This window comes from Desmodus rotundus, chromosome 9 (genome assembly GCF_022682495.2).
Source record: "Desmodus rotundus isolate HL8 chromosome 9, HLdesRot8A.1, whole genome shotgun sequence".
Taxonomy (NCBI): Eukaryota; Metazoa; Chordata; class Mammalia; order Chiroptera; family Phyllostomidae; genus Desmodus; species Desmodus rotundus.
The window spans coordinates 88,540,002-88,562,939 of NC_071395.1; the positions used below are offsets into that span (position 1 = coordinate 88,540,002).

General features: G+C 39.3%; 1 protein-coding gene across 7 annotated transcripts in view; it reads right to left on the bottom strand.

Annotated features, from left to right (window-relative positions):
• Positions 1-599: 599 nt before the first annotated feature.
• Positions 600-22,938, bottom strand: part of HELZ (helicase with zinc finger) — a 150,550-nt gene continuing 128,211 nt past the window's right edge. For 6 of the 7 annotated variants that reach the window (XM_053911792.1, XM_053911793.2, XM_053911794.2 and 3 more), the window contains 2 exons: positions 11,816-12,068; positions 600-8,120 (listed from right to left, as the gene is read on the bottom strand). In XM_053911792.1, coding sequence (XP_053767767.1) covers positions 7,783-8,120; positions 11,816-12,068 — 591 coding nt within the window. In that variant the 3' untranslated portion in view covers positions 600-7,782. The remainder of the gene's footprint in view (positions 8,121-11,815; positions 12,069-22,938) is intronic. The other variant, XM_053911795.2, reaches the window with a different exon arrangement.

Sequence of the window (22,938 nt, forward strand, 5' to 3'; positions counted from 1 at the left end):
CTCCAAACCGCATCACAGCAGATGCAAAGAATGATTTCCCCAACAAAAACGAGACCCTGACTCAGGGCAATTTTCTGCACAGCCAGCATCTGGGGGTGGGGTGCAGATGAAGGCGGGTGAGAGAGCAGAGTTCACGCCGGTCACACACTGCCGTGAGTGTCTTCTTTATTACGCCCTCATAATGTAGTGATAGAACCTACGTTTACAAGTTCTGAAATAAACTGTGGGCTGCACAAGCCCAGCATTAACAAGGGACTTATTCACGATAATTTCGTTAAATTCCTAAGATCTGTGTTGAATGACAAATTGAAAAGGGCTCATTTTCTCACCGACCACCGATGATTTTTAAACTCTCAGGTAACACTTTAATCCTTTAGGCCTTTGCTCCTGCTGGTGTTTGGAGGTTTAAGTCACAAAGTTCTGGAAACTGGAGTTACAATTTTTCAAATTGACGCCGGGTTCTATCACTCTAGCTAGCTTTACCAATTAGTATTATGAATAAAATAAAGCACTGTGCTGACCTTCCGTCAGGCCCTTTGATCTTAAAAGTAAAGAGAGGCAGGGAATGCTGGTTCACAAACAATAAACACATCTCCAAATTATTAAAAAGGCATTTTATTATAAATACATTTTAGTTGTAGCAGTAAAATACATTTTGTGTTACCACGAATCTTTTAAAACAAAAGAACTTCACCAAGACAATGATCACAATGCAGTCACTGTAGACTCCCAAGTTGAAAATTTGTCCTAAGGAACCAAAGTGGCTAAAGCAATTCCAAAACTAAGTTAAAAAAAAGAAAGAAGAAACCGACAAAAAAAAAAAAAAAGAAAAGAAAAACCCCAGAGAGTGGCTATGAGTTATTTTACTGTTTAGGTACTAGAACCTCTCCCATGAGGTATAATTAACTTCAGAAAAAAAATTTTGTTATCATTTTCCCATAAATTATGATTAGATGGCTGTACAAATAAGAGATGGAAATTGACCCTATCAGTTTTACATCGGCCTCCCTTTGGAAGAATTACCAAAATAAGACCCAGTGTGAATTTGCTAAATAATTGATCATACGAAGTTAGCCAAAGAAGTTTAGATAAGAACTGTATTTTTGAAGCATTAAAAAAACCTATGTCACTAATAATAGGACCCTTTAATAAAATGCAAAGCAAAACTCATTACTTTTATAATTTAGGAGAGGTATTTCAATCACCACATTTACCTAGAATACAACTACTATGTATAACCAGTACCTTCATGGGTTTCAAAGAATCGGGTCAGATGACCGGCACAGAGAGCGGATACAGTACAATGTCATACACATGGAGTTCTAGGAAGCAGGCACGGTCTGGATGCATGAAAATCCAAGACCCTTCCTCTGCCTGGGGCGGGGGGCTGAGAAACACTCTCAGCTGTGACTGACACGTTAGGACTTCAACGTGGACAAAGGAGCCCTCTGACCTATGGAAAGACAGAGGTTTACAGAGGTTTTCGCATAAAAGACAACGTGTAAAGCAAAACGTAAATAAGACAAAGCTCCCTATGAGTTGGAAGTGGATGAAGTAACCTGTGCTGAACAATGAACAATCCCCACGGACGGGCCTCGAGCCTTCTGAGCAGGAAGTACTGTATCAAGAATTCCAACGCTGTGTGATCTAATGATGCTTATCATGTGGACTTCTATGTCTAAGTCATTCTACAATCTATTATCTTAAAAATATTTTTTCTCATTCTAGTATCTCAGTAAATTCAAAGTCAAACTAAAAACTGGAGACAGAGCCCAATACCCCTCAAGCTACAGTCTAGAGGGGGATATTAACAATGACATTAACACAAATTCTAAAATATCCAAAGACCTGTTTGGTTTACTGTATCATAGACAGCTTCCTTCTCAAAAATAACTCACTCATCCGTGTGCACCTACGTTTATGAAAAACCCATGCTGTGTAGGTGGTGGGTTCCCCTAGACTGTTTCTGCAAACTATACAGATTTGTATAAGGTCGCAAAGGAATCAGAGACGATTATCCATCTTCTGCCATTTTCATCACTGCAGCCTAACACCAGCTGACATAGAGAATCCAAAATAATTTTGTTATCCTGAGAAATACATAATTTGAAAAGAAATCCTTCACCCTCACCCCCCCCAATAGAAACTACGAATACATTATTTGGGGATTATCTATTGTTTTCCGTGTCACTGCCACCTTAGGACAGGACCTCCTGTACTTAGTGCCGAGTGCATCCTCCTGACATTCGGATGGCTTCCTTCCACAATTCTCACGTCCATGTGTGTGGAGGTCAAGACCGACTCTGTGCACATCAAACCAGTGCACAGTTTCCAGACCAAAGCCCAGGCTGCAGTGAACACAAATCCAAACTCGCCCCAGAAATGAAAGAGCTTCTGCACCCTCACGTGGAAGAGGAGCCCAGACCTTAAAGGGGGCAGCAACGAGACAGGGCGGCAGCCAATCCAAAGGGCTCTTCACTCCAAGGAGCTCTTTCTTCACTCATGGCTTCAGGGTTATAAAAATGTCTCAAGAGCTCTGTGTTTATACTGAGTAAATGGACGCGCGGTTGAGAAGACTTTCAGACTTTCTCTAGACCAGTGGTTCTCAAAGGGTGGCACCTGCGCCAGCAGCGTCAGCGCAGCCTGCGAACAGGTTGGAAATGCTCAGGCTCCAGCCTGGAGCCAGAAATTCTGAGGATGGAGTCCGGCAATCTGTATTTTAATAAGTCCTCCAGGTACTGCTTGCTCAAGTCTGAGACCACTGCTCTACCCTGCATGAAATTCTAAAGTCTTAAAACAGGACAGACTCCAAAACAGACATCTCTGTGTGGCTTCTGCTCTGTGTTGAAACCTATGTAATTTGCCTCCCCTCTTCCCCTTACTTTCTCAATAAAAAAAAAATTAATGAAAAAAATTGATTTCAAAAGGATCAAATTTTTTTTAGAGTAATACTGATTTCTCCTCTTATACATAGTTCTAAGGCAGGCAGTCACATGCTAGAATGCAAAATAAAATACAGAAGAGACCTCATATATGAGGTGTAGAAATAGCTAAAAAGACTCCCCAAGAACATAATGAAAATTCCATAATATCATTTAATGAACTAATAGAATTATATAAAACTTACTATGCTTTATGCTTAATATGTATATCAAAATAAAATCTCTCTGTTGAACAAATTGCAAATAAAGTCTGGTCTAATACTCTGATTACTGAAACTATGCGTATACGGATGTCTCCGGGTTTTTTAGCACTCCCGTTTTAGACACTTTAGACTACTTCTGTATCACTGGGTTTAGGAGTAACCACAGTTCACACTAAGTCTAGATTCTTCTGTTAGCTACCTCCCTTCAAAAAACATTTATGAACTCCTGTGACTGTTTTGTTCAAGTTTATTCCAAAGTAGGTATTTTCAATCATTTCAAAAATCTTCAATGTTACATTAAAAGTTTGTTTTCAATCTGTGTAACCTGATACTCTAGTTTAAAGTGATAACAATGCCATCTTCTGCATGTGTTTTATAAGAATGCTGTTAATTCACTTCTCACAACAATGGTCTTAAAATTGCTAATTAAACAGGTAGGAAGCAGTAAGCTGAATGTAGCAGCTTTACAGTAAAATCTCAGCAAATAAATATCCAGCCTCAAGTAGATGGAAGATGCGAGAAGCCTAATAGATTGAGCGCGGTGAAAACGAACATGCCACTTACTCTTGATGTCTTTATATGTGGCGGACCTCGCGGAAGTGATACTTTGAACAAGAAATTGTAGTTAAGACATTATGCATTATTTCTAACTGCTAGGTAGTTTGTAGATCAGGTGGCAAAAAGGGGAAAGAAAAATCAGAACCATTCAAGGGAATCAAATGCATTCCCTTGGGATTTAGGGAGAGAGAGAGAGAGAGAGAGAGAGAGAGAGAGAGAGAGAGAGAGAGAGACACGCACACACACACACAGTGTGGTACTAGAAGCGAAGAGTTCTCATGCGTTAAGGGGATGGTCAGCAAGAAGTAATGCCTGGTAAATCGTAGAAGGCAAATCACTGTCTTTCTGGAGCTAGAAGAAAAAAACAATAAATGGTACCTAAATAACACTTTAAGGCAGCAATTTGTATCTTTCAATACATTTAACGTTTTAATCTTCTATTTTTTTTTATAGACTTTCTGGGATTCCCTTTTTAAAAACAACTCCAACAGGAAAAAAAAAAAGCTAAATATAACAGGTGTCTCTTTTTAAATGGCTTTTTCAGTAAATCTCATTTTCTTAATAACAACAATGGGAATCTGAACTTTCTCTTGAAATTGTTTTTCACACCCTGGCCCTTAGGCAAGGTGGGTCTGTCTAGCCAAGGTATCTCGAGATACGTTCTGTTTATAGCTTTGCTCGAGATGTACTCATGAAAAATATTAAACATGTAAAATCAACTACGCAAGAGCAAGATAACACTATATATTACTTATCTCCAAGTTAGAAAATTCATTTAGCTTTCCCAGCCATGTCTATGCCTCAGTAAAGAAGGAAGGTATTTCACCAACTGGTCTCAGAGAGTGCTATGTTTAATTAGGTAATGCTTATTCAGTGGGAATTCTGCTTATTTCACTTATTCTGCAATTCTTTGAACAGAAAAGACCCATTGATGTTTATAGGAAACCTGAACTTACTCTAGACTCTCTGATGAAAACCCCCACAAAGCAGTTTATTATTTCATATGTATAAAATGACCTAGATAGAAAGCGTATCTGCCCAAGGAAAGGAAAATTAAGGTCATGTTAGTTTAAACAGTCAATAATTAACTACTGACTAATCAAAAACAAACTTCCGCTATGACCATCGGGCAAGGCATATGCCCAAATGACCACCAAAACACCAGAAAACAGCCCTGGTACATTGAATGAGGCCCTTCAAATCTTCACAAAATAGCACTAATTTTTAGATGAGGAAAAAATTTTAGCGTGAATACTTTACAAATTCTATCACCCAAAAGAATTTCTTTAAGGTAAAAAAAAAAAAAAAGAAAATCTTAGTAGCACTGAAATTATAAAGTGAAATGAATAAAAAGTAGTTCTGATAAGGAAAAGGAAACTTCAGCTCGACACAAAGAACAAAGAAGTAGAAAGACCTGTGGACAATTAACCTCACCTCAATCTGTTCTAGAAGGAAATTGGTAATACTTGGTATTACCCAAGAGCCAACATGAAGTTTTCTTTAAAAAAAAGGAGTTGCACCTGAACTCTCAGGGTGAACCTCATCTATAAAATCAGTTGTTTTCTAAGTCTGATTTGTGGGTACTGGCTAATACCACCCAAAAATACCGAAAGAGCATGACCGCTCCTCAGAAGCCACGTGTCATTTGGAACCCCGCGAGCGGTCAAACAGAACCCGAGGGGGCCAGGTGGAGACACTCGCATCCCTGCCAGCTGGGGGCGCGGCTGAGGAAACGAGCACTCAAAAGACCCTTGCAGCAGAGCGGGGGACTCGTAAGTAGCTATTATTTTTAGGGTTTTTTTAAGAAATAACTGCTTAGAAGAGAGACGTCACGACTTAATAGCTTCCTCATCCAAGCTTCCACCATCAATACATTTATATAGATGGTGGGGGGTGCACGTGACCTCTTTAATATAAATATAAATAATTTATAAACTGATCGTGTTTTAAAGGTTCAAGTCTGGAAAGCAGAAAACTAGGCAAGTCGTTTACGACAAGGGGTTAACTCTGACACGACAGTTCTGTCTTCATATTATCCACATGCTTTTGGACATTTGTCGGGCTTGTGGTATAGGCCTGCGGGTTTGGGGGGAGAAGCATCACCATGGACGACAGAAGGGTTTTTCACAGACATCGTCACATCGGGGACACCTAGCTTTCATTTGGGCTATGTCTTCAGTTTTGTCGCCAAGCTGGAAACACACTGCTAGATGGCAAAACGTTTCTCTTCTTCTCTGGTGACTAAAGCAGGCTGGACAACATGACACAGCTGGACGGGGAGCTCTGACAGCGTACAGAGGAGACGCCACTGTGAGTGGCCGGCCTCGCTTCCCAACCCTGACTCACACTCACCGTTCCTGCAGCCTCCGGGCTACACCTGCTGCCCCACGCGAGACCTGCTGCCTGTGACATGGAGCCACGCACAAGTGAACGGTGCTCCGGGCACACAGACAGAACTCAGTGAGAGGCAGTCTTCGTTTGTCTTACAGCTTGACTACCTCTGACCCAAGGCACTGTCCCCTCCTAAGCGGTCTGAGCACTGATTACAGGGGTGAGGCTGGCCAGCATCGACTACATCCAGACATGTCGGGGCTGTGAGTAGTCTTTTCCCTCCTTGCCACTTTTCGACCCTGTTTTAAAAGCCTACGCAGTCCTCCAAAAAACCATTTTGGAATGAATCATCAGGATCCACTGGTTCATTTGCAAGGTCTCCCAACCTCATCTTATCTTTTTTAAAGTTATATTGTAGTTTCAAGATACTTCTGGAGTAGAAGTTGTAGTACTAATTCAGGAAAACAAAAGGACATGCATTGCTTCGAAAGTGTTACAAGACCACCAGTTTTAAGAGGGTAAATGTTTTTCTCCTTTGGATTTTACCAAAGTTCATTCAAAACAACTTTTAGACCACAGAATATTTAAGATAGCTATTTAAAGTTTATAGTTTTGTACAAGTTCAATGGGGTTATTTTCGAAGAATCAAAAGACATGAAAAACAAGGGTGGTTTTTTTGCCCCAGATTTTGATGAATTTTGATGCATCTTTGACAAACATTATATTTTTTTCTTTAATGATGTTCCTCAAAACAGTTAGCAAAATATTTGAATTGCCATTTATAATGTCACATTGTCATGTAAACATCAAATAAGGTACCAAAATTTTTACTGGAGGGGGAGAAACACCCTAGAGGGGGTGGGGCGGGGGGGCCCGGTTACAAACATCTACACATGCACAGTGAGGAAAGGAAGAGTCTACTAAATTCACGCGTTTTTAAAATAGTTATCAGGTCTACTAAGCACCAACAATCCTAAAAATTTTTCAGCTTCATGATCTGTTTAAAAAAAAACACTATCAAATTAACATTAAAAACAAGCTTGAAGTGTAGCTTGTCCAAAAAAATAACTAAGTATGCTCATGTTTTTTCACATTACGAAAAACAGTGGCATACAAAACATACCTGCAAAGAATGCCTCTAACTCTATCCTACAGTGGATGGAGATTATATCAGCACATCGTATGGAGTCTAAAACTGTAAAAGTTTTAGAATGCAGCATCTTGTCACCAAAAAAAAGCTGATAAAACTTAAAAGTATTTAGAAGATGCTGCCCTTTATTTTAAAAAATTTTAAATGAATTTAAGCAAAAATAACATACATTTTGTACATCAACTGGCCATTTCTGGTACAGAAACCCAGCATATGGTAATATTATTGAATAAATGTAAATGCTACTTACAACTTTTTTTTCTTTTTAAATACATTTTAGACAAACTTTTTTCTTTTTTTAAAGTTGCACAATTAACCTCTTAGCTGCTAGCTTGATGCAAACATATGTAACAATACACAAATTTAAAAATATTTTTTATTCTACATAAAAGCTGTCAAAATTCCGACACGTCAAAATGCAAAATAATGGAATATACTTTTAAAAAATTAGTTGCAAGTCTAGCAGCAAAGCAATTAAGTGAGAACATATTTAATATTAAAACAAAGGGAACTCTGCATCTACAGATGAAGTCCGACTATCTTAACTCTACTGGTACAAACAGAAATGAAACCATCCTCCCTTGAGGAAAAAAAGTGACTATTTAAAATAGGAGTAAAAGCCGTTGCTGCCCGAAGAGCTGCCCAGGCTGAGTTCCTGGAACAGGGACAGAGGGTCGCTACTCTTCTTGGCCTGCTCAGGCGGGGGCCTGGGCTTGGGGGGTGCCCGCAGAGCACTGGCATAGGACATGGTGGGCTTGCCACCCCCCGAGCTCTGCTGGCTGCTGCTGTTGGCCGACTCCGCAATCTGCTTGTTGGGCATGAGGGGGGGGAACTGGCCGAGATGCTGCAGCACGTTATAGTTGAAGGAACTGGACCCCTCGAGGTTTTCAGACTTCAGTTGATCCTCGGGGGGAGGTTTGACGGTCTTGGGCGGAGCTAGAAGCAGAAAACAGTGACAGCAATTAAGGCCCAGGGATGGTCACACACCTCACCGATGCGTGTCATGGCTGGCTCTCAGCCCCAGGAACTCGGGGACAGGGCAGTCATGAGGACAGACAGCTTCTGCCACAGAATGTCAAAACCACAGCACATCTAACCAAACTTCTGTATCTTGTTAACACTCAAAAAAGAATCCTCGACATGACCTGGAACAGCTAACATACAAAAACTAAAGGTCAAGTCTGAAGGTTTGCTTTCAAAAATCTAACCTGTACAATTGTACATTTGATATTTATTCTTTTAACTGCTCACAGTTTGAAAATGGGAGCTAACATGCTCTTTCTGAAATAAAAATAAGCTTGTATAGGCAGACTTCTGGTCCAAATAGCTTTTATTATTAACCTAAGTAATAGTAGCACTGAATTCCATTTCTTAAAAATGCTATTTTTTTCTTGGAAGTATACATGGAATAAGGTGAAGGAAAAGCAACTATAAACTTTAGTTCCTGTTCCTGTAAGCTGCCTGACTTTTAGGGCCCTTAGTTAGAACTTGACCCCCTCTTCCTAATGTACTGCTCACTAAATCTGAACTTGTTTCCAAACACTGCTTTTGTTTTCAGTCTTCTAAGAATTTAACTAATGCTGTACTGGATTATAATCACAATAACGTATTCACTGGGGGTAACTTGGAAATTACACAAAAGGCCAAAGAAGAAAGTAAGTCATTCATATTCCCAAATACCAGAGAAAAGTCTTAATTTGTTGGTATATTTTTTCCTACGAGCATCATATAATGTAGATACTTTATAACTTATTTACATAACCTCTCATTTTTAGGAATTTGGATTATAACCAATATTTCACTTTTATACACTGTTATAAATGTTATTAGAGATAAACATTTCTCAATACTCATGACTATTTCCTTAGGATGAGCCCTGAGAAGCACGGCGCTGGGTCACACGGCAGACATACGATGAAAGGCTGTGACCGCGGCGGCCAAACTTTCCTGCAGGATTCTGTCGATTCACAGTCAGCCAACACTGTTTACACATCTCCCCGTCAATCACAGCATGAGTGTGTTATTACTTTTTTTTTATAATGAAGCTATTTTTTAAAGATTTTATCTATTTTTAGAGAAAGGGGAAGGGAGGGAGCAACAGAGGGAGGGAAACATCCATGTGCGGGAGACACATTGATTGGGTGCCTCCTGCATGCACCCCCAACTGGGGATCGAACCCACAACCTAGGCAAGCACCCTGACCGGGAATTGAACGGGCGATCTTTCAGTTATGGGATGATGCTCCAACCAACTGAGCCATGCAGGCCAGGGCAAGCTAATGCTATTTTTATTGACTTTACTAAGATTTATCATTTAACCATGTTCTTATTTGCATGACAATATAATCAGAGTTTAAAGTCTTTTCATTTAAACAATAAATACTTACAAAATAATACGTCTAACCTAATGTCTATGTTCCTATCCAACTGTGAATTCAAGACCTCTATTAATTTGTCATATATACCAGCTAAGAGAAACTATCCTTTCAAACTACAAACTTTAGCCTTATCTGGGTGGCTTAGTTGGAGCACTGTCCCATACACCAAAACACTGCGGGTTTCATTCCCTGTCAGGGCAGGTACCTACGTTGCGGGTTTGATCCCCGACTGGGGCACATACGGGAGACAACCGATCAATGTTTCTCACATTGATGTTTCTCTCTCCTCTTTTCTCTTTCTCTAAAAAAAAGATCAGTAAAACATATCCTTGGGTGAGGATTTAAAAAAATCTATGAATTTTACTAATCTCACAAACAATGATATTTTTCAAAATACATACCTCTATTGAGTCTTAAATTTTCATCCATGTGTCAAAAGGAAACATCTGATAAAACATGTCTGGTTATCAAGATAGGTGAACAGAACCCAAGCACACCCAGGTTGGAGAGCAACCCCCACCTGCGCTGGGGAACCACCAAGTGTAAATGCCCTGCGGGGAGACTGGGCCAGCCCCGCCCGGCACAGGATCTGTTTTCATTGCCTCCACATCAGCAGCCTAAAGTGTGATCAGTGCCAAAATGGGAAATCCAAAGGTCAAACAGGTCAAAGACATGGTCTCTGCTCTCAGGCTTACGATGGTGGAGAAAATATTTCCCTGTTGATTCACCATGGGCATTGGCCACATTCCTCCAAAAATAAATACGTACACACACTCACAGACAAGCAGCTGGGCCTCAGGGTATTAGTGATTCTGAATTAATTGTTTAATGCAATTTTAAATTAATTTTTTAACACCTAACTGGTACTTTCAACGAAAGAATACTACAGTTTGTCTCCTAGCAACAAAGAAGATAATTTCGTATTTGTGTAAGATACCACGTACGGCGTGCACACCAGGCTTCTGTCTAAGGACTTTCTACCTTATCTGCTCAGGCTGGATTTTTACTGACTTTGGCCAACAGGTATCGTAAAATTTAGGTGGAAAAATGAGTGAAATGATGTTGTCTTTGAAATAAATTATTATAAACAAAACAAGGAAAAAGTAACCAATTTCCATCAGTGATTTGTACTTTAGATGTTTCTCATGAAATTCAAATATGATAATATAAGTGTGTTTATGTCAGAACTTTAAAATGCAGATCAACCCCAGGAAAAATACAGCAGCTTATACCATAGGTATTAATGAATGTTTAAAGATTAAAATGACAATGTCTCTTGCCAGGAAACAAAATCGAAATTTTTTTACTGCTTTTTGTCCTACCATGTCTAATGTTCTAAAAATATGCTATATGGCACATACTCAAAAATGGGTCAGTTACAGAAACAATGGATTCACATTCTAAAGGTGAACAAGATTAATTTCAAATACAAAGGTTGCTACCAGGGCAGAAATTCACCAAAAATCATAGACTTGCTCCCAAACATCATTGTCTACAGCCTACGAAAAGGCGGCTGTACCTTAGAAAGTGCAAATACTATCATTCATTTCTTCACATTCAAAATACACACATAAAAAAAAGGGAACAAATTAAAGATAAAAGTACATTCATATTCAAGGCTAAAGAGGAAGACTTGAGACATCCCACCATATATTACAAGTTTACAGCCTTGTCTATTCCAATGCCTTTCTATGCCTTTTAAAAAATTCCTTAGCTTTGGATTTTTCAGTTCATTAGAATATAAGAAACAAACAAATGATTTCTTAATCTCAAAATGTTAGACTTTACTGATTTCTCTTATGACTAAACTCTACTGTATCTCAAATTGTCAACAACTTTATTGACAATAAATCCTTGAAAACTGATATTGACCTAACCAACTCTGCCTGTCCCACTTTGAAGAAAAAAATAAAACAAACAAACCAAAAACTCAGAAAACAAACTTTTCCCAAGCAAAAATGAGTCTAACTGGTATTTAGAAATATGTTTTAAGTTCCACTACCTCTCTCATCCATTCACAGGCCAAAATGATCAGTTCCCCATACAGACAGATCTACTTACCTTCCAGACCACAAATATGGAATCAATGCAGTCCTCAATAAGTATGCCTGAGGCTACCTATGAGCTCTGACCATTGACTATTGTTCAAAGACAGCAATGCAAATGGGGGAGATGGAAGAAGAAAACTCCATGAATACCCAGGAGCTGAGCAGTTCAAAGCTACAGTTTAAGCAGCCCACCCACCTTGTCTTACCTATCAACTCTCTGGGCTGAGCTGCCCTGCTGGATCCATTGCACGGAATGTTCTGATAGGGGGTAGATGAGGTGGCGTTTACCCAGGACTCCGGGGATAGAAAGTTGAAAGAAGATTGGTTACTATGGTCCTGCAGCTCTTTACACTGAGCAAGACTGTCTTGAGGAGCACTCACTTCTCCAGAACATGGCTGGACTGAGCTAGAGGAGATTCTTCTTTGGTACAAGGGCCGACCAGGTCCTCTGGGTTCATACTACACAAAGGAAAAGGACATTTCGTTAGTCAGTGCAACTTATACCCCCTTCCTTAGATACACGGCAATCTCACTGTACTAAGGAGAAATTCTCAAAAACACTCTCTTCTGGGACTATAACAACACCCCCAGAAAGCAGCCTGAGCTCTGGACATGGGGTCAGGAGACCCGGGTTCAAAATTCAGTTCTGGACCTTGGGAGGTAGTCCAATGACAACACACATTTAATCTCTGATCCTGCTTTCTCATCTGTAAAATATGGAGCTGAGCTTCCTGCCTTCAGTTCTAAATGCTATTATTGATGTTTTAGTACCATTAGATTAAGAATAAGAATGAAGAAACATATCCGTTCACAATTAAACAGAGAAATCACAGTCATCACCAGATGAATCACAGACATCCTGAACAGGGTCATCCATTCTGGACTCATCTCTTGGGCCTGAGCCTTCGGCACCTCCCAATTTATCATTCCTTAAACCTACCAGATGGCAAGACACAATTCCTCCTGCCCAGGAGGAAGTACCCCTGATTGGACTCACTTCGAGTTTTCTTTTACCGCCTTCAATTAACATAGAACATTCGTTACTATCCTCAAAAAAATCCTTTATATGTCTGAAACCCAATGAACTTACTCCTTATATTTTCTCCTTCCTAAACTGCACAACCTATTCCTCTAACCCTCCCAACAAGATCTATTTGCAAGCCATTTCAAGATTTTTTTTTTTTATTACCTATGTACTCTCCAACTTTTTCCTGCCTGAGTGTTGTGACCAACATTCACCCCCGGTTGCAGTGGCCAGGCGGGTGGAGTAATAGTTAGGGATGCAGCCGCACTCTGGAGCGGCCAACCTGCAGCCTGCGGGCTGCACGCGGCTCAGGATGGCTGGGACTGGGGCCCAACACAAAATCGTAAATTTACTTAAAACATCATGAGATTTTTTGTGATTATGTGTCGCAATGTATTTAATAGAAGACAACTCTTCTTCCAGTGTGGCCCAGAGATGCCAAAAGGTTGGACACCCTCCTAGAGGCTCAGGACCTGGGGTTAGGTTTCAGGCTGTCTTTTATGAGCAGCGTCACCCTGGGAGACTGACAACCTCCTGGGAACTTCACCCGTAAATGTGGCTTCATTACCCACAGCACCTCTTAGGACTGCTGTGAGAATTAAATGAGTTCCACACGTATGGCAGTTAGAACTGTTCCTGGCACATGCGAAGGGCTTGTTGTTGTATAATTGTTTCAACATAACACGTGAAGATAAGGTTCCATGTTAGATCCTAAATGACAGATTGGGGTTGGCTTTTATCGCCCCCACTTCCCCCCAACAATAACAGATTTGCTATTCAGTTTGTGGTCACCATGATTCAGAGGGATCTTTCTTTTACCCCTGCTGCTGGCAATAACTGGAAATCAGGCACTGGGGGTTAGACTACAGAGGAGAGAGATGGACGGGCACGGCCACGGCAGGTGGCTTTGGGAATCTAAGCATGAGCAGAGAGGGGCGGTCTGGGCGGTTAATGGGGGAGATGGTGGTGGCAGGCACTGTGAGGGCTCTGTCGTCGTAGCCAGAGCCACTATTTGCTACTGTGAGATCTGTCCTCAAAGGAAATCTTAATGTCAATGAACAAAATGATTTATATAACAAATGAACCACATTTTAGCAGTTTTGTAGTTCTCAGCATACAGATCCTATGCAGGTTTTGTTAGGTTTTGATGTAGTTTAGTTTTCTTTGAGCTATTGTGATGGTACTGGCTTTTACATTTGGATGTCCAATTGTACAATGCTGGCTATAGAAATGAGATTGATTTGTGTGTGCTGACCTTATATTCTGAAAGCCTGCCAAATTCACGTTAGTGATGGGACTTTTATTGGTTAGTTTTGTGGGTAGGTTCCTTGGGTTTTCCTACTTTGACAACCATGTTATCTATGAACAGGAACAGTTTTATTTCTTCCTTCCAATCTCTGTGCCTTTTTTTGGCCATACTGTACTAGCTAAGACTCCAGTATGATGTGAATAGGAGTGTTGAGAGTGGATAGAGAGATAGCATTCGGTCTGCATCATTAACTATGATGGCTGGTGTAAGATTTTACAGGTAACCTTTAACAAGTTAAGGAGTTTCCCTTCTATTTCCAGTTTTCCAAGAGCGTTTTATGAGTGGGCGTTGTGTTTTGTCAAATGCGTGGGGTTTGTGTTGTTGCTATCTCTTGGTATAACCTGTGGTTTTTCTCGTCGGACTGCCGGTATGGTGGATTACACTGACTGATTTCCCAATACTGAACTAGCCTTGCGTTCTAGGAATAAGCCTCAACATGGTCTTGGCGTTACTGTTTTGTAGATACTGCTGAGTTCAACTTGCTAATGTTTTGTTGAGGGTATCTGCATCCATGTCCACAGACACCAGTCTGCGGTCTTCTCTTTTTTGTGCTGCCTCTAACTGCACTATCGGAGTAATACTGGCCCATACACAGTAAGTTGAGAAGTTCCCTCCTCTTCCATTCTCTGGAAGAGACTGTGTAAATTGGGGGCAGGAGGACAGAGAGAGAAAAAAGCAAGGAGGCCTGGCCCCGCCCTCTCAGCCCACAGCTCCACCGAACAGAGGTGGCTCCCCACCTCAGAGTTTAGGCTCTTGCAGGGTTTAACTGTGACCAAGGCCACTGCAGTGGGACTTTCGATTCCATATTGCCACTAATCTTTAAGAAATTACCAACTGCTGAGTTTTGGTGTAGTATCAAAGGATTATCTGTAAAAACTACTAAAATTCCCTTTCCAGTACATATCTGTATGATGGAAATTTTCTTTATATGCTTCAACTAAAATGACATACTGCAGATTTGCAAACTAAAAATATGGCACTCAAGGTATTTTTGGTTTGAAAAATATAGTTATTTTTATAAAAACATTATATAGTAATAAATACTGGGTTTATTGCAATAATTTTAAATACATTAATAATTATTTTTAAATTCTCAGTTGTAAATATCAATAGCTTGTAAAAAAAAAACTATTCATAGATTTTTAAATGTCACATAAACAAAAGCCTGGCTTTTCAGTAAGGCTATCCACTGAAGCACTATGTGTCACAGCAGAAGACTACACAGTCCAAAAGTCCATTAGCAGGAGGCCGGTTACACGACCTGTGATGCGGCTCTGTAATGAAAACTCCACGCGGCTGAAAAAGGAGTACGGAGGCTGCCGTATACCGCTGTGGATGAGCAGCAATCTGTCTCGGTGCAAAGCACGTATAATATGCTACCTTTTAGCTAAGAAAGGGAGGAATATGTATATAAAAAATTATTTCCTGGTATTTCCAGAAAGAAATAAAAGGATAAGCTAAATATTAATAGTAATGGTTATCTATAGGGGGAAGGGATGAGCAAAGGGTAGAGAATGAAAATGGAAGTTTAACCTCTATGAATATTACTTGTTTTGTAATTTGGACTTTGGAACCATATACTACCAGCCAAGAAGGGAATGAATCTCTGCAACATTCCACAAGGTCTTGGGCCTCAGAAACACCAGTTACAATGGAAAGGGAAGGAAGATGAAGGAGTAAAATTGGGGGGAATAGCTGAAGTCTGCAGAGGTAACAGCTGGGCTCACTCCGCACTCCTCCCCAACCACCAGAAGGACTCAGGCGGGAAAAGGCCCCCGGGGGAAGCCCTGCAGTGCGAGCCCTCCAACTCAGCCCTGCAACGCTGCTTTTTACTGACACAGATCCCAGACATTCAGGGGCATCTCCCGCATAAAAGGATAAACAAACAAGAAAGGAGGGAGGCCCAGGAAAAATAAGTGACCATTTTAAAACATTTCTAAAAATATTTTAAAATACTGTTTTAGTTCTTACTAAAAATCTAAAACAAAACAACAAACCCTCAGTTGGCTTCCTCAGAAGAGGCACTGCATTTATAAAAGGAAAAATAAGATACTAGGAAAAAGGAAAAATCTCAGAATAAAGAACTCTTGGAAATTAAACATTTGAGGTCTCAAATATAAAATGCAACAGAAGGGTTTACAGACAAATCAAGGAAATCTTTCAGAAAGCAGGAAAAAATACAAAGATCAAACTATGAGAGGGGGAAAAACAGACATTTGAAGAATCCAGGGGGTCTAATTTATCAACAGAACTTTGAGAAAGTGAGAAAAAAAGAGATGGTTAAGAAATCATCAAACAAATGGTGTCAGGTGATTCCAAAGAGCTGACAGGAAGGTGTGAGTCTTTACTCGGCGCAACGCTGTGACGACGGAAAAGGTCTGCACCTGCACGGTTTAGTGAGGTGGCCCCCGGCCACCAGTGGCTATTGAGCACCTGAAATGTGGCTAGTGGAAATAAAATATTTTATTCTATTGCATTTCACTTCAAATCACATCTAATCCATCATGAATTCCCGTGGGTTTTACCTACAAATAGATCTTGAATTTATTTACTTCTCGCCATTCCCGCTGCTATATACCATAAGCCAAGCACCATCATCTCTTGCCTAGAAAACTAAACCCTCTCCACTATTTCTTTAATATTATTTTAAAATAATTATTTAAAAAATAAAATGCATTACCTTAACAGAATTTTAAAAACAACTTTAATGTCACATTATAGGTTCATAAGATTCGATCATAATGAACAGAATCAAAAATTCATCTTAAGTTCCAAGATCATAGCACATTTGTTTCTGGGTTCTGTTGTTTTCCTTGAAAGAAATGTACACTGAAATGAATGTGGTGACTTTGTAGCAAGCTTCATTAAAATCAATTTAGATCTAAAGAAAGAAAAATACCACTTGTATCTCACAAGCAAGAGTGCTTACAATTTGCATATAGTACTGTCCCACCAAGCAATATTATTTTTCTACATCCAAATACTAGGTACTGAAGGAGATGCTAGAATGAATGCGATATTACACCTTAGAAACCAATGTCAGATTCACTGCTGTGACATTCTGACCTACTCTGAATTGGACTCTTATTTACTCTTCCTGAATGCGAAACAGTCCAGTCATCAATTACAGACCACAGGCTTCTTACAATGAGAAAATGCCAGTTTGAGTAGAAAATAAAATAGTTCAGAGATGTTTCCCTTCAATTCATAACTATTTGTATTTTCTTTGGGAATCAAAATTATCATTTATTTTATCAAAATAAAGTTTCCAGCTTTAAAAAACAAGTAATACCCAAGAATTTTTATATTATTTTTGAAGAACATTTAGAAATGTAATACATTAATGTTAATATTCTGGCATTTAAGGTCTCTAAATTAATCATCCAAGCAGTCAAATATTTAGCAGCTACAACTGGCTACTTTTTTAAATAATTTTATTTTTTTGTAATCCTCACGCGAGGACATTTTTTCATTGCTTTTAAAGAGAGAGGAAAGGAGAGAGAGCAACATTGATGTGAAAGAAAACCATCAATCAGTTGCCTTCTGTATGCTCCCGGACCTCGGACCAAACCCACAACCTTTTGGCTATGGAACGGCCCTCCAACCAACCAAGCCACATCGGCCAGGACAGAACTGGCTAGCTTTTAAGATTCAAGAATCCTAAAATGAACCATCTCCCTCTCTTGTCCACCACCATCCCCTCACCTCCAAAAAGGCAAACTTCATACAACTGAATGAGGATCTAGTTCTTTGGACCCAAGAACATTATTTAGCTTTCCCTTACATCTGCTTCATGCAACTGCAGTCACTTCTCACTTTCCAGGGATGAATCCCACTCATGGTATAAGATCTGAAGCACAGTGTGACATTCGAGAAACAGCACAGGACTAGAAGTCAGGAGGCTCAGCTCCACTTTAAGGAGTACCTGCTCTAAGTACAGTTAAAGGCAAGTCCCTTTAACATCTTAGTGCCTCAGTTTCCTTTAAAAAGGAGTTCTTAGAATAAGTGATCTCCAAGGCTTGAGTCTAGTTCCAGAGTTCTAGCTTTTAAAGTCTTTAATAAATCAAAGGCTTTGTCAATGAGAATATATTTTAACTTTTATTATTAAACTATCCAAACATAATCCATTACCAACTTTAACAATCATCAACAATTTGCTGTATTTGTTAAAGTAATTCAAGTGTTATGACACATACAAGACTATTTAAGTTATTTAAATTAAAAAAAAACCCTACAGAACATGCAAATTGACTATAATAAAATGCATTCTGGGCAACGAGTTTAAAGTTTCAGATTCCCCCCGCCCCTCAACCCAAAGAGGGAAATTACTACGAAGTACATTGAAAGACAAGGGACCAAAAACAAAAATTTGAGGAAAAGATCCCTTTCCTAAAAAAGAAAAATATTTCTGGCAGAGAATACCCTTTATATTTCCACCTACACTTTTTTAGTCGTGTGGGTCCCTAGGCTGTTTAAATATATAAGCTATACTTTTCTTCCCTTCTTTTCTAATTTCTTGACCATTTTTTGTTCCCTATTGTTTTGCCCAGTTCTCAGTTTTCTCATAGAGACTATTCTTTCTACATACACATCTCGCCAATCAGACTGTTTCTTCACAGTAAGATGGCAACCCTGACTCTCAGGTGAATTTAGAGTCCTTGGGTCCTAAGTAATCCCATTACTGATCGCTCAACAGCGTGTCCTCCCCTATCAGAGCTCCTTGTCTAGGTTCAACTCCAAATATGTGCGTTTATAGATACACCTCACGTTAAACTGTGAAATCGTTACACTTCTAAACCTATGATCATGATTTTCTAATCCTGGTATCTTTTTCTAAATATCAAAATATAATGCTAAAATTTCAAAAGCCATTTAAGAAAGAAAAACTATAGAAGAACTACTATAAAGGACAAACGGACAAAATCAAGGGGGAGGGTGGAGGTGGGGGAGGGAGGGGGGTTCAGCTGGGGTGGGGTGGAGGCATGGGGAGAAAAGGCATACAACTGTAATTGAATTAAAAAAAAATTTTTTTTAAAAGGAAAAACTAAATGACTAAATTCACATATAAATTTCTAGTGTTGAAGACGGTTGTCAATTTAGGTATAAATTCCTAATTTGCTTACCACTGTCTTACAAGGTACATCTCTAACATATGAGGTTAGTAAGCCCTTTCACATGTGTATGTATAAATAACTGGGAGAAAGGTTAGCAACTTAATTAATTAGGGCTCTATTTATAATTATACCATCAAAGCTAATCTAAGAACTAAATGCTCTCGTAAAAATTCCAAGTCTCATTAACTATGGTGCCAGAAACTTTAATTAAAACAGAACATCTCATGTAAATGATTAGCTTTGATAATTTAAGTATGAATAGAGGTCTGATTTATTAATTTGGTGATCACCGTTTCGGTGATATGCATTAGGTGGTTTATTAGATACCAACATTAACAATGTTTCTGAGAAGACGCTGCTGAGAAGACAGCAATATCACTGCCTGATTATCCAACACAAGTCAGGAGCTCCTACCACCTCCTTCTGAAGTCACAATAGGCAGAATATGTCAATCAGCCACATATATAACCTTCAAGCTACATTTGTACAATATTTTGCTCCATTAAAGGAATTTGGACAGGGGATAATTAGACAACAGTATTGAAATGAAAACTATCAACTAATTTCAAAACTACAGTTGCTTGAAGGAGAAAATGAAAATGAACAGATGGGCCAAAATTGTCTTTTGTTCAAAAGGCAACACAGACAAGAAGTATTTCCAAGAGGATTCATCGCAGATAATATGTATCATCTCTAACATGGGGTAAGTAAGTGCTGACCTACTGAGAGTGGATCAGAGGGGCGACTTACAAGCATCCCATTTTCATTACAAGGTGATCCCAACAAGAGCAACACTCCAGCTTCATAAACAAATCACAGACTTCCACAGTGATGCTTTTAAAAAGGATTTTCTATCTATTACTTATGAGCACTTGTAATCTACTTCATGGCAGAGCGTATCTTAAATGGCAAAAGCTTTGCTCTGCACCAGTACCAGCATTGCTGGTTCTATGTTAAATGAAAGTTTTTAACCTTGTAAAATTACGCCCATTTCAGAAGAATGAGGATTTGACTCTTAAGAGAAAATGACTGGAAAGTATAAGAAAAAAAAGATCCCATTCATTACCAAAAACAAGGAAAAATCAACCTAAGAGTACATTTTAACCAGAAATAAAGGCGCTCCAAAATTTTACAGACGAAAATTCAGAAAACAAACAGAAGGAGGGGCAGGCGCGGATGGACAGAGAGAGAATATATAATTAAAATATTGAAGACTGTACCAATTCATAAAATATTCATAAGGACACAATTCCCCCAATTTAAGCTATACATGTAATGTAATTCAAATTAAAATCCAAGAAAGATGTGGGGGGGTTTTGGTAGGGGAGGAAGAAGAGTTGAAAAAAGCATTCTAAACTTCTAGTAGAAAAACCACAGAATAACCCTCCCCTGACCTCAAACACACACGCAGAAACGGGAAGAAAAAATAGTAAGAAAGGAGACTTTACACTGTATCATATTACAGTATTACAAAACTTCAAAGTTAAAATTACCTCCATATAATTCTGGTATAGAAACATACAGATAAATGAAGAGAAAACTATAAAGTCCAGAAACAGATCTCAGCATATACTGAGCAGCTGCATCTCACTCAGAGGTTAGTTATCACGCACAGGAAAAAGTCTCATACATGTAAAAATTACCCAAGAAAAGTCCTGGGTCATGCCAAAATTAGGAGAAAACGAACCAATGGAAGCTCAGAAGCCATGAACTAACTTGTATTGTTTCTCTTTGCATTTCATCTCCGCTACCTCCACAGCTGTTAGAAATGCAAGGATAACACAGTACTATTACAAAGAATGTAGTATTTGCTAAGAAAGCTACTATTCTATTTAGTGAGACTACAGTAATATAATGAAGACTAAGAAGACACTGGAATGGTCTGTAACCAGGGCCAGGTCGGGCGGCACGTTTGCCCTTACCCATCACACTGGGAAAGGAGCAGAAGTGGGAGAGGCTACAGGCATTGCTACCAGACCGCAGCGCCCAGCCTCATCCAAGCCGCTGAGGGCCAGCGCTTTTGCTACATTTGAGAAAGGTAATGAAAACTCACAGATTAAGCCTTAAGCATCTAAATGAGAACACCCTAAAAATTTTAAGTAGCAAAAATGTTGTATAATAGGATCAAGACCCCATTTAGGGTGCAACCTAGGGAAAGAAAGGTTTCACAGAGTAATGTAACTGAGCACCACAATTAAGAAAAAAATTGTTTCAAATTTCCTCAACACAAAATCTCCCTGCATCAATCAATCACACATTCATATATATAAATGCTTTGAAAAGCTAGATGTTATAGTAGCAAGCTTTGTATAGTGAAATTAGGAATAATTTCTCTAACTTTCACATTTTCCATACCGACCATGCACTTCACTAGTCAAAAGAAAATTGGAATATCGAAAAGAAACCGCAGACCCTGCAGGACCGCCCCCACTCAAGGTGAGTGTCAGGCTAGCGCCTGCACGCATCCGCCCACGAGACCCAGCTCCGAAGGCTTCTAGCAATAAGAGAATTCACAGCAGGGAGAAAATGAGACATTTTTCTGAATTGTTAATGCTAAAGAAATTATTTTAAAAGGCTGGAAAGAAACAGCAAGCACATAAACCATTCATTCTGTAGGATGATTCATGCGAAATCATCTTGTACAACATAATACACAAAAGTTGTCCAAATGCACCGAAAACGTTGAAACCTGCAATGTGGTAAAAATAGTGTTTTCCTTGTCAAGGTATTTTTCAGTGTTGCAAGTTAGTCATCATATGTGAATCTCATGCCTCAAAATAGAGTTGACCAAACGTTTTTGGAAAAGTAATTCCATTCTAAGAACCCACTAATGATTAAAGCTACTTACTCATACATTCACAGCTAAACAGTAATATCAAATGTTAAGAGCTCAAGGGTACAAAGAACTGCATCCCAAAACTAAGGAGCATTTAAATAGATCAATGATTAAAGTACAGTATTCAGTATTCAGAATTTCCCTAAAGTACAAAACTTGGTGAGACCTTATAAAAACTTCGGCACGTTGTTGCCCACACGTTATGAACTCATTGGCAGGTTAAGTCAAAACATCACCAGTGATATCAGTAAAAATGGTGGAGTAAGGAACTCCAAAGTGCATCCCTCCATAAAAGCAATGAAAAAACTGGCAAAACTGTCTCTCGGCTTTCTTGGAATTCGGGAAACTAAAGCCTGCAGCAACCAGGGGAGCACTTAATCAAGAAAACCCAGGAAACTTTGGTAAGAACAGCAAGGTCTGTGGTGTTTTGACTTACCCTAGTTCCTTCCCCAGCTCTCCAACTCAGTGGTAGCCTGGAAATAAGACCTTGCATTGCGGCCGCCAGGACCAGAAGGAGCAGAAGGGGCCTCTTTCTCAAAAATTTTAATGTTTTGTTTTGACCTGTCTGGTGGCTTTTAAAAAACAAAACAAGACAAAAAGAGTACTTGTCCTATTTGTGTCCAACTCAAAGGGGACACGTCAAAAACATTCACCAGCACATATTTCGGTTGCTGCTGCCTGAGACAACGGATAGTAGCTGGACGGGACAGCAGACTGACCACAAGCTGTGGAGGACAGGCTGGGCAGTGAGATTCACTCAGGGAATAAGGGCCTGGAACAGCTCTGACACATTCCTAGGAATCCAGGAGATCACACATGTGCTGAAAGACTCAAAGAGAGCTCAGGTGACTATACAAATATCAGAAAAAACATACTAGAAGACAAAAACTGTTAAGCAAGAGAAAGGACATTATAGTGATAAAAAGTCAATCCACCAGGAATATATAACAATTATAAATATATGTAAACCTAATGACAAAGTCCCAAAATACGTGAAGCATAAACTGACAGAACTGAAAGAAGTAGAAAATTCAACAATAACAGCT